At 48.8% G+C, this 15,478-nt stretch overlaps 1 protein-coding gene across 8 annotated transcripts; it reads left to right on the top strand.

Moving 5' to 3' along the window:
• The first annotated feature begins 1,881 nt into the window (after positions 1-1,881).
• mlpha (melanophilin a) lies at positions 1,882-14,649 on the top strand. Of its 8 annotated transcripts, none has more exons than XM_036133770.1 (18): positions 3,496-3,731; positions 4,324-4,808; positions 4,963-5,255; positions 6,722-6,835; positions 8,799-9,020; positions 9,744-9,856; positions 9,937-9,981; positions 10,054-10,112; positions 10,193-10,282; positions 10,352-10,457; positions 11,304-11,497; positions 11,602-11,682; positions 11,788-12,024; positions 12,574-12,744; positions 13,117-13,278; positions 13,385-13,432; positions 14,013-14,058; positions 14,162-14,649. In XM_036133770.1, exons 4-18 carry the CDS (start codon positions 6,726-6,728, stop codon positions 14,200-14,202), a joined length of 1,725 nt encoding a protein of 574 aa, XP_035989663.1. In that variant the 5' UTR covers positions 3,496-3,731; positions 4,324-4,808; positions 4,963-5,255; positions 6,722-6,725; the 3' UTR covers positions 14,203-14,649. The 8 variants fall into 8 exon arrangements, with proteins under 8 accessions (XP_035989664.1, XP_035989663.1, XP_035989662.1 ...); XM_036133769.1 differs by lacking the exon at positions 3,496-3,731 and adding an exon at positions 3,901-4,059; XM_036133772.1 differs by lacking the exon at positions 3,496-3,731 and adding an exon at positions 3,948-3,971 and having other exon boundaries at positions 4,302-4,808; positions 11,791-12,024.
• The last annotated feature ends 829 nt before the right edge of the window (positions 14,650-15,478 follow it).

The raw sequence follows: 15,478 nt of genomic DNA, 5'->3' as shown, positions 1-15,478 counted from the left end.
TTAGTGCTGCTCGGCTTGGGTTGCAACGATGGGAGACCAGCATCACCGCCTGCATGCCTCTGGCGAAGCCACCTTTCTGCCACTAGGCGGTACTACCAGCCAGACTTTGTCCTGCTCCGATGAGTGTTGAAAATGTGATATCCCTGATGGAAGCTGTGGGGTTAAAAGGGTTAACAAAGACTTCCTGTATGATGGCGAGGGGTTAACAAAGACTTCCTGTATGATGGCGAGGGGTTAACAAAGACTTCCGGTATGATGGCGAGGGGTTAACAAAGACTTCCGGTATGATGGCGAGGGGTTAACAAAGACTTCCTGTATGATGGCGAGGGGTTAACAAAGACTTCCTGTATGATGTTGAGGGGTTAACAAAGACTTCCGGTATGATGGTGAAGGGTTAAAGACTTCCTGGTTGATGGCGAGGGGTTAACAAAGACTTCCTGTATGATGTTGAGGGGTTAACAAAGACTTCCTGTATGATGGCGAGGGGTTACCAAAGACTTCCTGTATGATGGCAAAGGGTTAACAAAGACTTCCTGTATGATGGCGAAAGGTTAACAAAGACTTCCTGTATGATGGCGAGGGGTTAACAAAGACTTCCTGTATGATGTTGAGGGGTTAACAAAGACTTCCTGTATGATGGCGAGGGGTTACCAAAGACTTCCTGTATGATGGCAAGGGGTTAACAAAGACTTCCTGTATGATGGCGAAAGGTTAACAAAGACTTCCTGTATGATGGCGAAGGGTTAACAAAGACTTCCTGTATGATAGCGAAGGGTCAACAAAGACTTCCTGTATGATGGCGAGGGGTTAACAAAGACTTCCTGTACGATGGTAAAGGGTTAACAAAGACTTCCTGTATGATAGCGAAGGGTCAACAAAGACTTCCTGTATGATGGCGAGGGGTTAACAAAGACTTCCTGTACGATGGTAAAGGGTTACAAAGACTTCCTGGTTGACGGTAAAGGGTTAACAAAGACCTTGGTGTATGATGGTGAAGGGTTAAAGACTTCCTGGTTGATGGTGAGGGGTTAACAAAGTCTTCCTGATTGATGGCGAAGGGTTAACAAAGACTTCCTGTATGATGGCAAGGGGTTAACAAAGACTTCCTGTATGATGGCGAAAGGTTAACAAAGACTTCCTGTATGATGGCGAAGGGTTAACAAAGACTTCCTGTATGATGGCAAGGGGTTAACAAAGACTTCCTGTATGATGGCAAGGGGTTAACAAAGACTTCCTGTATGATGGCGAAAGGTTAACAAAGACTTCCTGTATGATGGCGAAGGGTTAACAAAGACTTCCTGTATGATGGCAAGGGGTTAACAAAGACTTCCTGTATGATGGCGAAAGGTTAACAAAGACTTCCTGTATGATGGCGAAGGGTTAACAAAGACTTCCTGTATGATGGTGCAGGGTTAACAAAGTCTTCCTGTATGATGGCGAGGGGTTAACAAAGACTTCCTGTACGATGGTAAAGGGTTACAAAGACTTCCTGGTTGACGGTAAAGGGTTAACAAAGACCTTGGTGTATGATGGTGAAGGGTTAAAGACTTCCTGGTTGATGGTGAGGGGTTAACAAAGACTTCCTGGTTGATGGTGAAGGGTTAACAAAGTCTTCCTGATTGATGGTGAAGGGTTAACAAAGACTTCCTGTATGATGGTGAAGGGTTAACAAATACTTCCTGTATGATGTTGAGGGGTTAACAAAGACTTCCTAGTTGATGGCGAAGGGTTAACAAAGACTTCCTGTATGATGGTGAGGGGTTAACAAAGACTTCCTGCGGTGTTTAAGTATCATCTAAAATGTTACCTGCTGTTAAAGTCAGAATGCTCTACAAACTGTCAGCGAGGGCTATAGTGATGTCATCAGTTAAACACACCTGTCAGTTAGCATTGGGGGCGGGGCTATAGTGATGTCATCAGTTAAACACACCTGTCAAACAGGTATGTTCCAGATGCGATGACGTATCAGGGAGATATCGCCGTGGATCCAAAGTCCAACACAATCCCAATGACAACGATCCTTCGCATTTATTTTGGAGCAAATGTAAATTTAAATAAAATAAATTTTAGATTACAAATTACATCAGCCTAATGTGAGCTCCACCACGCCCACGCGGCCATTTGGCCACGCCCATTTTCAACACTAAAAGTTTGTGCAAATGTTTGTGAGTTTTTGTATGTTTAGGCCTCCAGGTTCCAGTACCATCTTCAGCAGGAGGTACTGGGACCGGCTCCTCTGTTGGTGGTCGGCTGCAGCCCGGAGCTGCTGGGAGCGGACAGGAGGCGTCACTCTGCCCTGGAAACGGGCGGGGGCTCACACAGGACAGGTGAAGCTACCTGTGTGTTTACATCAAACCAGAATCTCTGTATGACTGAACAGTTACCAGGTCCACCTCCTCCCTCCTCCGTCAGCTGATCTGATGTCACAGGGTGAAACGGAGCGTGCTCTGTGGCTAATTACGGGGCCTCATTCTGTGGCGTATCCTGGCAACCAGACACCGTGGGAATGAAAAGTAGGAACGAAGAGAAGAGCAGGAAGCAGCAGAGGCCAGGAAACCAGGGAGACGGTTCTGCTGCTGAGCCTTGATTCATCAAGCATCTGCACACGGTTCTGGTGCTGTGAAATCCTGAAGTACGTGTTCCTGCAGTACGTGTTCCTGCTGTAGGTGTTCCTGCTGTAGGTCTTCCTGCAGTACGTGTTCCTACTGTAGGTGTTCCTGCTGTACGTGTTCCTGCAGTATGTGTTCCTACTGTAGGTGTTCCTGCTGTACATGTTACTGCTGTAGGTGTTCCTGCTGTACGTGTTCCTACAGTATGTGTTCCTACTGTAGGTGTTCCTGCTGTACGTGTTCCTACACTACGTGTTACTGCTGTAGGTGTTCCTACAGTACGTGTTCCTGCAGTACGTGTTCCTGCTGTAGGTGTTCCTGCTGTAGGTCTTCCTACAGTACGTGTTCCTGCTGTACGTGTTACTGCTGTAGGTGTTCCTGCTGTACATGTTCCTACAGTACGTGTTCCTGCTGTACATGTTACTGCTGTAGGTGTTCCTGCTGTACGTGTTCCTGCTGTAGGTGTTCCTGCTGTACGTGTTCCTGCTGTAGGTCTTCCTACAGTATGTGTTCCTGCTGTAGGTGTTCCTGCTGTACGTGTTCCTGCTGTACGTGTTCCTACAGTACGTGTTCCTACAGTACGTGTTCCTGCTGTAGGTGTTCCTGCTGTAGGTGTTCCTGCTGTACGTGTTCCTGCTGTACGTGTTCCTACAGTACGTGTTCCTACAGTACGTGTTCCTGCTGTAGGTGTTCCTGCTGTACGTGTTCCTACAGTACGTGTTCCTGCTGTACGTGTTCCTGCTGTAGGTGTTCCTGCTGTACGTGTTCCTGCTGTAGGTGTTCCTGCAGTACGTGTTCCTGCTGTACGTGTTCCTGCAGTACGTGTTCCTGAAGCCATCAGTTTCAGGACCTGCAGGAAACCTTGAACACTAGACATAGTCAGTGGTTATGGTATATACAGGTGTCTCTGCAGGTGTTTACAGGTGGGTCTGCAGATGTTTTAAGATGTTTTAATGTTTTTATCTGCAGTTGAATCCAGGTGTGTCTGCAGGTGACTTCAGGTGTGTCTGCCAGTTTTTACAGGTGTGTCTGCTGGTTTTTAAGGGTCGTCAGCAGGTGATTCCAGGTGTGTCTGCCAGTCGTTACAGGTGTGTCTGCAGTTGTTTTAAGGCGTGTCTGCAGGTGATTCCAGGTGTCTCTCCATGTTTGTGATGGTATATCTATAGGTGTTTACAGGCGTGTCTGCAGGTGATTCCAGGTGTCTCTACCAGGTTTTGTAGGTGGGTCTGCAGATGTTTTAAGGCGTGTCTGCAGGTGATTCCAGGTGTCTCTCCATGTTTGTGATGGTATATCTATAGGTGTTTACAGGCGTGTCTGCAGGTGATTCCAGGTGTCTGCCAGGTTTTCAGGGTGTGTCTATAGGTGTTTACAGGCGTGTCTGCAGGTGATTCCAGGTGTCTCTACCAGGTTTTGTAGGTGGGTCTGCAGATGTTTTAAGGCGTGTCTGCAGGTGATTCCAGGTGTCTCTACCAGGTTTTGTAGGTGGGTCTGCAGATGTTTTAAGGCGTGTCTGCAGGTGATTCCAGGTGTCTCTCCATGTTTGTGATGGTATATCTATAGGTGTTTACAGGCGTGTCTGCAGGTGATTCCAGGTGTCTCTACCAGGTTTTGTAGGTGGGTCTGCAGATGTTTTAAGGCGTGTCTGCAGGTGATTCCAGGTGTCTCTCCATGTTTGTGATGGTATATCTATAGGTGTTTACAGGCGTGTCTGCAGGTGATTCCAGGTGTCTCTGCCAGGTTTTGAGGGTGTGTCTATAGGTGTTTACAGGCGTGTCTGCAGGTGATTCCAGGTGTCTCTACCAGGTTTTGTAGGTGGGTCTGCAGATGTTTTAAGGCGTGTCTGCAGGTGATTCCAGGTGTCTCTACCAGGTTTTGTAGGTGGGTCTGCAGATGTTTTAAGGCGTGTCTGCAGGTGATTCCAGGTGTCTCTACCAGGTTTTGTAGGTGGGTCTGCAGATGTTTTAAGGCGTGTCTGCAGGTGATTCCAGGTGTCTCTAACAGGTTTTGTAGGTGGGTCTGCAGATGTTTTAAGGCGTGTCTGCAGGTGATTCCAGGTGTCTCTACCAGGTTTTGTAGGTGGGTCTGCAGATGTTTTAAGGCGTGTCTGCAGGTGATTCCAGGTGTCTCTCCATGTTTGTGACGGTATATCTATAGGTGTTTACAGGCGTGTCTGCAGGTGATTCCAGGTGTCTCTGCCAGGTTTTGTAGGTGGGTCTGCAGATGTTTTAAGGCGTGTCTGCAGGTGATTCCAGGTGTCTCTGCCAGGTTTTGAGGGTGTGTCTGTAGGTGTTTACAGGTGTGTCTGCAGATGTTTTAAGGCGTGTCTGCAGGTGATTCCAGGTGTCTCTGCCAGGCTTTGTAGGTGGATCTGCAGACTCATCTCACATCGTCTAGTTTTATAACAGCCATCTAACAGCATGTACTGGCTAGGATCAATAAACACAAATATTAGAGTTCAAACCTGCTTTTAACAGGTGTGTTTCTAGACCTGCTTTCTGCATGATGTCACTTCCTGTGGTTATGAAACGCTGTCAGTCTGCTATGTGCCTCTCCATGTGTTGAGATCATGTGATCAGCTGATGTTCTCGGGGTTTTCCATCTCCGTTCTTTAGTCAGCAGCAGCAGAGCCTCTCAAGCAGACAGACGGTGAGTTTTTCACCATCTTTAATCCACTTTATTCATTACAGAAAATGAGATTTGATTCCATATCATGTCAAATCTGTTAGTTTTGATTAATTTGATTTATCTGCAGCGGATCTCAGCACAGTATTGTAGTTATGACCATGAAGATCTCATAAGGAAGACAGAGATCAGGGTTAAGTTTCTGATAAAGTCTGAGGAGCAAATGTTTCTGGGGGCTGAGACCACAGAGCCTCAAACTGCAGCTTTTACATGAACACAGGGACGCTTTGTGTAAAACTGCAGGATTCATTACTATGGAACTTTCAATGGTTTCCTTTTGCATTCCTTAGCTTGATAAATATTTAAAACGTTGGTAGTTTTAGCTTTTTGATTAAAATGTTTTTAAATACTTTTTCTAATACTAATTTAATCTCTAAATATTTTCTCATACTGGTTAATTGATGCAGATTGTTTTTTCACATTTTCCTTGAAAAACAAGCTATGTGTTCCAACAATAATTATATTTTCATATTTTTTTACATCGCCGTACTTATCTTTTTACACTAAGAACCGATCACTTGAGCTTCTCCCATTAATTGTGCTGAAAAGTAGGACATTTATCTCAATCTTTCCCTATATTTTTATTATTATTTTTATAATATTTAAAAATGAAAGTATAGTTTTTCCAAGAGCATTAAAGCATTTACATATAAACCACATTTGTGTTCTTTTACAACACATTGGCAGTTTTTCTGTGCTTAGTTTCTTAAAGTATCACTGTTATGAAAGCATACATATTTATACTAATGTATAAATATGTACTAATGTATATAAATGTTTTATTGTCAAATGTTGTATTATTTTGGGGGAGTTTTCCCAACAATGAGCTTTTATGTCTAGCACACATATTAAATGGTTTAGATAAAATGTGATAATTGTCTTTCCTGGTCATATAACTGACCTGCTGGTTCCGTTTCACTTTTATTTACTGAGCGACTTGTTTCATATTAAATGGTTTAGAGAAAATGTGATAATTGTCTTTCCTGGTCGTATAACTGAGCTGCTGCTGGTTCCGTTTCACTTTTATTTACTGTTTCATATTAAACGGTTTAGAGAAAATGTGATAATTGTCTTTCCTGGTCATATAACTGACCTGCTGCTGGTTCCGTTTCACTTTTATTTACTGTTTCATATTAAATGGTTTAGAGAAAATGTGATAATTGTCTTTCCTGGTCGTATAACTGAGCTGCTGGTTCCGTTTCACTCTTATTTACTCAGCGACTTGTTTCATATTAAATGGTTTAGAGAAAATGTAATAATTGTGTTTCCTGGTCGTATAACTGAGCGCTGCTGGTTCCGTTTCACTTTATTTACTCAGCGACTTGTTTCATATTAAACAGTTTAGATAAAATGTGATAATTGTCTTTCCTGGTCGTATAACTGACCTGCTGGTTCCGTTTCACTTTTATTTACTCAGCGACTTGTTTCAGCGACATGGAGCGGAAACTGGATCTGTCCCGTCTGAGCGACGAAGAGGCAAAACACGTCTGGGAGGTGATCCAGCGAGACTTTAACCTCCGCAAGACGGAGGAGGAGAGGCTCACGTACGTTGTTCATCCGTCTGTTCATCCGTTCGTCCATCCGTCTATCTGTTCATCTGTTCAATCCTTCATCCATCTGTTCATCCATCCATCCGTTCATACATTCGTTCATACATCTGTCCATCCGTTCATCCATCCATCATCATCATCCATCCATCCATCTGTTCATCCGTTCGTCTGTCTATTCAGCTGTTCATCCATCCATCATCAATCCATCCATCTGTCCATCTGTTCATCCATCATCAATCCATCCATCTGTCCATCTGTTCATCCATCATCAATCCATCCATCATTCATTCATCCATCCATTATCCATCCATCCATCTGTTCATCCATTTATCCATCCATCCGTCTGTTCATTTATTCATCCATTTGTTCATCCATCCATCTGTTCATCCATTCATCCATCCGTCCATATGTTCATCCGTTCATCCATCCTTCCATCCATCTATCTGTTCATCCGTTCATCCATCCTTCCATCCATCTATCTGTTCATCCATCCATTCATTATCGTCAATCCATCCATCTGTTCATCCGTTCATCCATTGGTTCATCCGTTCATCCATCTGCCCATCCATCTATCTGTTCATCCGTTCATCCATCCTTCCATCCGTTCATCCATCCATTCATTATCGTCAATCCATCCATCTGTTCATCCGTTCATCCATTGGTTCATCCGTTCATCCATCCTTCCATCCATCTATCTGTTCATCCATCCATTCATTATCGTCAATCCATCCATCTGTTCATCCGTTCATCCATTGGTTCATCCGTTCATCCATCCTTCCATCCATCTATCTGTTCATCCGTTCATCCATCCTTCCATCCATCTATCTGTTCATCCATCCATTCATTATCGTCAATCCATCCATCTGTTCATCCGTTCATCCATTGGTTCATCCGTTCATCCATCTGTCCATCTGTTCATTCGTTCATCCATCCATCCATCAATCATTCATTCATTCATCCATCCATCCATTCATTATCCATCCATCATTCATTCATCCATCCATCCATTATCCATCATTCATCCATCCATCCATCATCCATTCATCATCCATTATCCATCCATCAATCCATCACATCCATTCATTCATTCATTTATTCATCCATATATCCATCCATTATCCATTCATCCATCCATCCAACATCGATCATCCATCCATCCATCCGTCATCCATCCATCATTAATTCTTACATCATCCATCCATCTATCCATCCATTATCCATTCATCCATCCATCCATCCATCCATCATTAATTCTTACATCATCCATCCATCTATCCATCCATTATCCATTCATCCATCCATCCATCCATCCATCATTAATTCTTACATCATCCATCCATCCATCCATCCATCCACACTAAATTCTCCTTATGGGGCCATTCAGACGTTTTTGGTGTCTCCAGACCTTCAGATGTTTCTGGGAGTTTCTGTGAGTTTCTGTGAGTTTCTAGCCAGCAGTGTTTGTCTCTCTGTTGTCAGTTTTAACTTCCTATAAACCTCCGTCTGTCTCCGTCGTGACTCCGTCCGTTCATGTGATGCTGGCAGGAATATGAGCGTGAAAGATGCTGTTGTTGGTGCAGTCGATCACGCCACCATCACACGCTCTGAAATCACAAAGACGCTCTGTTTCCAACAAAGACTGCAACTCCCATCAGCCCCGGGGCCAGAGAGACTGTAGAGGAGGGAGCTGGGACAGAAAGACTGTGTCCTCTGTGGCCAAGCTGCTTCTCTAATCACATTTAGCCGTGGAAATCAGATTTCACTGCAGCAGAGAGAACAAACAGGGTTGTGTCGTCTGACTCTGGAATCAGGAGGTTAACAGCTGATAAACATCAACGGGTTCAATCATATCCATCAAAGAATCATAACCGGATAACTGTGTCCCTCTCAGGCTCAATGAAACCAGGTGTTATCATAAACGGCAACATGAAGCTGAACAAATCCGTCCTGTGTGCAGAGAGCTGAAGACGCGCATCGAGAAGGAGGACACCAAGCGGGAGCTGCTGGGTTCTCAGAGGAACGTCTCAGACTCGCTCTGCATCCGCTGCCTGCAGCCCTTCAAGTTCCTGGTCAACAGCAAGAGACAGTGTCTGGACTGCCGCATGTTCACCTGCAAGTCCTGCAGCCGCTACAACAAGAAGGAGCACGGCTGGGTGTGTGACAACTGCCGCATGACCAGGTGAGACAGGGGACACAGGTGGGACAGACGGGAACCAGGTGGGACAGAGGGGGCACAGGTGGGACAGACGGGAACCAGGTGGGACACAGGTGAGACAGGCAGGGCACAGGTGGGACACAGGTGGGACAGGCGGGACACAGGTGGGACAGACGGGACACAGGTGGGACACAGGTGGGACAGACAAGGCACAGGTGAGACAGGCAGGGCACAGGTGGGACAGGCAGGACACAGGTGGGACAGGCGGGACACAGGTGGGACAGACGGGACACAGGTGGGACATACGGGACATGGGTGGGACACAGGTGGGACACAGGTGGGACAGACGGGACACAGACTGTACACAGATGGGACACAGGTGGGACAGGCAGGACACAGGTGGGACAGGCAGGACACAGGTGGGACAGACGGGACATGGGTGGGACACAGGTGGGACAGACGGGACACAGGTGGGACAGACGGGACATGGGTGGTACACAGGTGAGACAGGTAAGACAGACGGTACACAGATGGGACACAGGTGGGACTGACGTGACACAGGTGGGACACAGGTGGGACAGACAGGGTACAGGTGGGACACAGGCGGGACAGGCAGGGCACAGACAGGACACAGGTGGGACAGGCAGGGTACAGGTGGGACACAGGCGGGACAGGCAGGGCACAGGTGGGACATGGGGGGAACAGAACTTCATCCTCAGCCTGAATGGTTCTCTCTCCGTGTTTCAGGGTGCTGAAGATCGGGACTCTGGGGTGGTACCATGACAACGTGAGGAACCGGTTTAAGCGGTTTGGCAGTGCCAAGGTGATGCGGTCGCTGTACAAGCGTCTGAACGGAGATGGTGAATCAGATCCTGAAATCCTGACGTCTCTGTGCTGTGAGGACATGGTCCTTACAATCCACCCTGTGTTTGTGCTTCAGGGGGCCGTGATGACGACACTCAGAGCATGCCGGATGTTCGCAGCCGTAAGTCTCTCACCAAGGTCCAGGACTTAATTCCCCCTGATCTGGTCTAGCTCACCCCCTGCTCTCTGGTAGATGGACACAACGGCACCGAGGATGAGCCGGGAGAGGCCGAGGCTCAGCACTACAAAGCGGTAACCATGGACACCAAAGGAGAGGGACTGTGTGGGTATAAGACAGACGAGAATAACTGAGCCAGCTGTTTTGAACTTAGATGAGGAAGAATAAGCGTCTGCTGTCGGTTCATCCCATGGACTTTGACTCCGAGGACTACCTTCCTCATTCACGGCGGACTTCTGTGCAGGTAGGTCCCAGGCTAATGTCGGTTCCACCTGAGATAAGACCCGCTTTCAGGAGAACACGTGTTTAACAGATGCAGATGCAGGAAGATCGGCACTACAGGAACGATCCGGACCACGACTACTACAACCACCGAGGGAACCGCAGGAAAAGCCTGGACCGCTATGCCATGAGACCCGGTCAGTGTACAACCATACGTCAAACACCTATGATGCAGTGATCTAACCTAAAAACGCAGTGATAGCTATGGTTCTCGTTCTCAGAGAGAGCCTTGACCTTTAAATGCACTGCACAGGTTTTATGGACAGAACTTGTTGGCAGGGGGCCTCCATATCACAGGGTTTTAAATTTAGTAGCTGCTTTAATTGAATTACCTGGTTTTCTCCTGGAGCAGAGGGCCTCCAGTAGGAATGGAAACAGTTGCAGCTGAGATGAGGTTAAGCACCTCAGGGTCTGATGCCGTGGTCCTGAGCTGGAGAAGAGCTGTGACCATTGCTTATGGTCATGGGTCAGTGAGCTCTGGAGCAGATCTGCTGTGATCTGACCCTGTGAGGCGACAGAAGCAGGCTACAGGCAGAATCCCTTTCTATGGTCATAAACTGTGGAAAGAATCAGAACACCAGAGGGGTGAGCCTGGGTCGGCTGGACGGCACCTTAAGTGGCTTCAGAGTCCTTGCAGCTCTGCATCTAACGGGGTCAGCTGAGGTCAGTGGGGGTATGTTAAGGGTATCTCCAGGATGTCTTCCAAGGGGTTGTTTTGTCCCACTATGGGGACGCCTCTGGCCAGACCCAAGACTTGTCTCAGGGATATCCTGGACCCTTGGATGGCTTGGAGGTAGCTGGATAAAAGGCCGGAGTGGGAGCTCTGTTCCCCCAGTACCTGGTTTTGGGCAGACCTTGAGGACGTCTTTCGTACCCTCGTCTGTTGTGTCCTGTCGTTTTAACTGTAACAGAATGTTGTCCAAGCAGGAGGATCTGTTTACCTCTCTCTGTGCATCTATTTGCCCACATCGCCGTGCCATCAGAGGACTTTGCTGAGAACCGAATGGTCCGGACTCGCTCTCTGTCTAAGATCAGCTCCTCGGTGGCTAGGCAGCAGTATGTCGATACCTCAGACGAGGAAGAGTACCAGAGGTATGCCCCCGTTCACCAGCAGCCCCATCACCGCCGGAAGAACAGTAGAGCCTCTTCACAGGAGAACCTGGGCCAAGCCCCGCCTGTAAGGACACACCGCCAGTCAGGACAGAGTCTGTAAGGGGTGAGAGCAACTTCCCTCCTTCAGAACAGACCTACAGACTTTTCTGTCTGGATTTTATCTTGCAGATCAATGAACTGAACAAGCGGATGTCGGCCATTGAGAGCCTGCTGAGCCGTCTGGAGGAGAAGATGACTCCTGCCGATGAGGTAAGACGGGACACAAACCCGGACCCTTAGATTCTGAGCAGAAGCAGATGAAGCTCAGCCCGTCTCCAGCTTCAGTTGGACATCCAGTAAAGCTGCTTCTTCCAGCAGGCGTTGTCTCCGGCAGCCCAGAACGAGGAGGAGAAGCTGAGGAGGAAGCTGAGTGAGCTGGCGGGGAACCTGAGTGATAAAGGCCTGTCGTCAGACGATGAGGCAGGGAAAAAGCCTTTCCCTGGGACCAAAGGTTCATCTGGTGTCAGGGCTGGACCAGTGGTCCCTCTGGGCTCTCTGAAGGACAAGGAGCTGAGCTCGTCCAGCGACGACATCCCAACAGAGGCTCAAAAGGTACGCCGGCCGTTCTGACAGCAGAGACACCCAACAGGACCCTGGATCAGACCAATGTCCTGTCCGCCGTTCGCTTCCACCTGCTGCATGACTGCTGCTGGTCCAACTCGTCATTCTGAGAGTAAAGATTTAGTCCTGGAGCAGAACGTCCAGGTTCCTGTTGGTGAAGGCCTCCGCATGGCTCAGCTTTCACCTTAGGCGTCATGCGTCCAGGACAAAGGACCACCTCATGCACTAAGAAGGTCCTCAGAAAGAGGTCTTCTCTAGAAATAAGCTACTGTGGTCAGCGTGAAGCTCAGCAGACAGGTTGAAGATCTGAAGCGGACCCGGTGCATGACCACCTCCTGACTAACAGCCGCCTCCTGCCTCACCAAACTGCTGTCAGGTTGTGTTCGTGTGAAGCAGCTACCTGCCTGGACCCCTCAGAGGTCAGGTCTACCAGGAGGCCCCTCCTAGCCCGACCCTCAGAGCTGGGGAGCGTCCAGTCCGGTAGCTGCTGCAGATGTTGTTTTCCAGCTGCTAACATCTGTCCCTCTACATGGCTTTCAGAGATCCACTGCCGCCGCCCTCTGTGACCTCACCACTGAGGTCCTGAGAACCATTAACGCCACAGAAAACGCAATGGTCCAGTACGGCCTTGCAGAGCCAGTCAACAGGTCCCCCTTAGTTGGTCCTGACGTAAAGCAGGCCGATGATGCATTCAGGGAACTTGAGGAAAATGTAAGCTTCCAACGTGACCTGCATGCTTGGCTCCTCGTCCCCACGTCAGCCCGTCCCCACACCAGCCCCCAGAGTGTCCTCTGAAGCATGACCAACGCCTGGCTTTAACCCCCCTGGCTGCTGTGTGTCCCTTCAGACGGGCCGGGGGCGGGGGACACATGGGTCCAGGTAGGGTTCCATCAGGTTCCTCAGCAGCACATCTGTTCTAAAAGGTGACCACCTGTCGCCCCTGCACTCAACGTCAGACCTCTGGAGTGAACCTGAAGAGGAACCTAGCAGAGACCAGTGTGTCCCCTGGACCTTCAGCCCTGTCGCTGCCTCCTGAGCGTCCTGTCAGGTGACCACGCTGTGTCCGTCCTGCTACCTGTCCAGGTGTACATCACGGCGGGCCAGTCCTACGAGCTGGAGACGAAGCTGCGGCGGCTGGAGCAGAGCACCCAGAACCGTTTTGGAGGGACGACGGACTCAGAGCTGTCGGAGCTGGAGGACGTGGTGGCGCTGACCGCCGCCAGAGTACAGAGCGCTGAGAGTGAGGTGGGTGGGGTTCTGCTTTCACCGTCCTAGCTTTGGACGTGGACTGACGCTGCCAGAAGACATTGTCTCTTTCCTGTCCTCCACTGTGTGTCTGTCTGCCCTACAGGTGTCGGACATCGAGAGTAAACTCGCAGCTCTGAGTGCCAAGAAGAAGGTGAGTCTGAGCTCCTGTGGCTGGAAATGCTCTCAGAACCCAAAGACCCGGGTTTAGTTCTCCGTCCTCATGGTCGTGGGCTGGGAACCACAGGAGTCGGGAGAACCAGTCAGACAGACGTTAGAAGGAGCAGAGGGTCCAACAAGCTGCCGGAACGTTCACCTCCAGCTCCGCTCAGAACCAGAGGTTCCTGCCTCAGCACCCCTGCAGCCATGGGCTGCATCAGGTAGTTCAGCCGTGGAGGACCAGGCCTCCAGGACCTGAGACCCTGCTGGAAGGTGGCGCCACCCAGTGGACAGCCTGGGCACTGACCGGTCCAGACTCACCCCAACAGGAGTGGAGTCAGGTGTGGAGGACCAGGCCTCCCTGCTGGAAGGTGGCGCCACCCAGTGGACAGCCTGGGCACTGACCGGTCCAGACTCACCCCAACAGGAGTGTTGGTTCAGATCTCTGGGACCAGGGTTCTGTCTATAGGTCTAATGATGGATGGATACTGGGCCGGTTTAGAGAACCGTGGACCTCTGTCAGAGCAGAACCCCCGTCCATGGTTCAGATCTTAACTGAAGACGTTCTGTTGCAGGTCTTTGGATCCCATCAGAAGAAGAGGACAGCCTCAGACCCACCCAGTGAGAACCCTTCTTCTTCTTCTTCTTCTTCTTCTTCTTCTTCTGCATCATGAGTAAGAGGTTAGCTGGACAGCAGCTGATCTGCTCTGACTTGTTGTTGCAGAGAGTAACGGCGCTGCCTGGAGGTCCAGCTACCGGTTCTGATCCAGGTTCTGGTCCCGGTTCTGATCCAGGTCCAGGTCCCTCCTCCTCTTCTCCAGCTTTCTTCACTAGTGTTCTAGAACCAGGCAGCAGATCAGGGGAACGTTATGGAGCTCAACCTCAGAGACCTCAAACATGGGTTCTCCTGGGTTCTCTGACCTGATCCACCTACATCCAATAAGCTGCTCCTGCTGAGTCAGCCTGCACCACACCTGGCAGATTCCCTCAGGATTCACACCCTCAACCCACACCAGGCAGAGACCTTCTGGTTTCCAACCCTCAACCTGATGGTTCCACCAAGATCCCTGATCCTGAGACAAAGTGATCACCCCCTGGTTAGATCAGGGATCTACTGAGAGACAAAGTAATCACCCCCTGGTTAGATCAGGGATCTACTGAGAGACAAAGTAATCACCCCCTGGTTAGATCAGGGATCTACTGATAGACAAAGTAATCACCCCCTGGTTAGATCAGAGATCTACTGAGAGACAAAGTAATCACTCCCTGGTTAGATCAGAGATCTACTGAGAGACAAAGTAATCACTCCCTGGTTAGATCAGGGGTCCTCTGATAGACAAAGTGATCACCCCCTGGTTAGATCATGGATCCACTGAGAGACAAAGTAATCACCCCCTGGTTAGATCAGGGATCTACTGAGAGACAAAGTAATCACTCCCTGGTTAGATCAGGGATCTGCTAAGAGACAAAGTAATCACGCCCTGGTTAGATCAGGGGTCCTCTGATAGACAAAGTAATCACCCCTGGTTAGATCCTGGATCCTCTGATAGACAAAGTAATCACCCCCTGGTTAGATCATGGATCCTCTGATAGACAAAGTAATCACCCCCTGGTTAGATCGGGGATCTACTGATAGACAAAGTAATCACCCCCTGGTTAGATCATGGATCCTCTGATAGACAAAGTAATAACCCCCTGGCTAGATCAGGGATCTACTGAGAGACAAAGTAATCACCCCCTGGTTAGATCAGGGATCTACTGATAGAAAAAATAATTACACCCTGGTTAGATCAGAGATCTACTGAGAGACAAAGTAATCACCCGCTGGTTAGATCAGAGATCTACTGAGAGACAAAGTAATCACCCCCTGGTTAGATCAGAGATCTGCTGAGAGACAAAGTAATCACCCCCTGGTTAGATCAGGGGTCCTCTGATAGACAAAGTAATCACCCCTGGTTAGATCCTGGATCCTCTGATAGACAAAGTAATCACCCCCTGGTTAGATCATGGATCCTCTGATAGACAAAGTAATCACCCCCTG

This window comes from Fundulus heteroclitus, unplaced genomic scaffold, assembly GCF_011125445.2.
Source record: "Fundulus heteroclitus isolate FHET01 unplaced genomic scaffold, MU-UCD_Fhet_4.1 scaffold_68, whole genome shotgun sequence".
NCBI classification, from domain to species: Eukaryota; Metazoa; Chordata; class Actinopteri; order Cyprinodontiformes; family Fundulidae; genus Fundulus; species Fundulus heteroclitus.
This window is presented reverse-complemented; position numbering and strand designations above follow the sequence as displayed.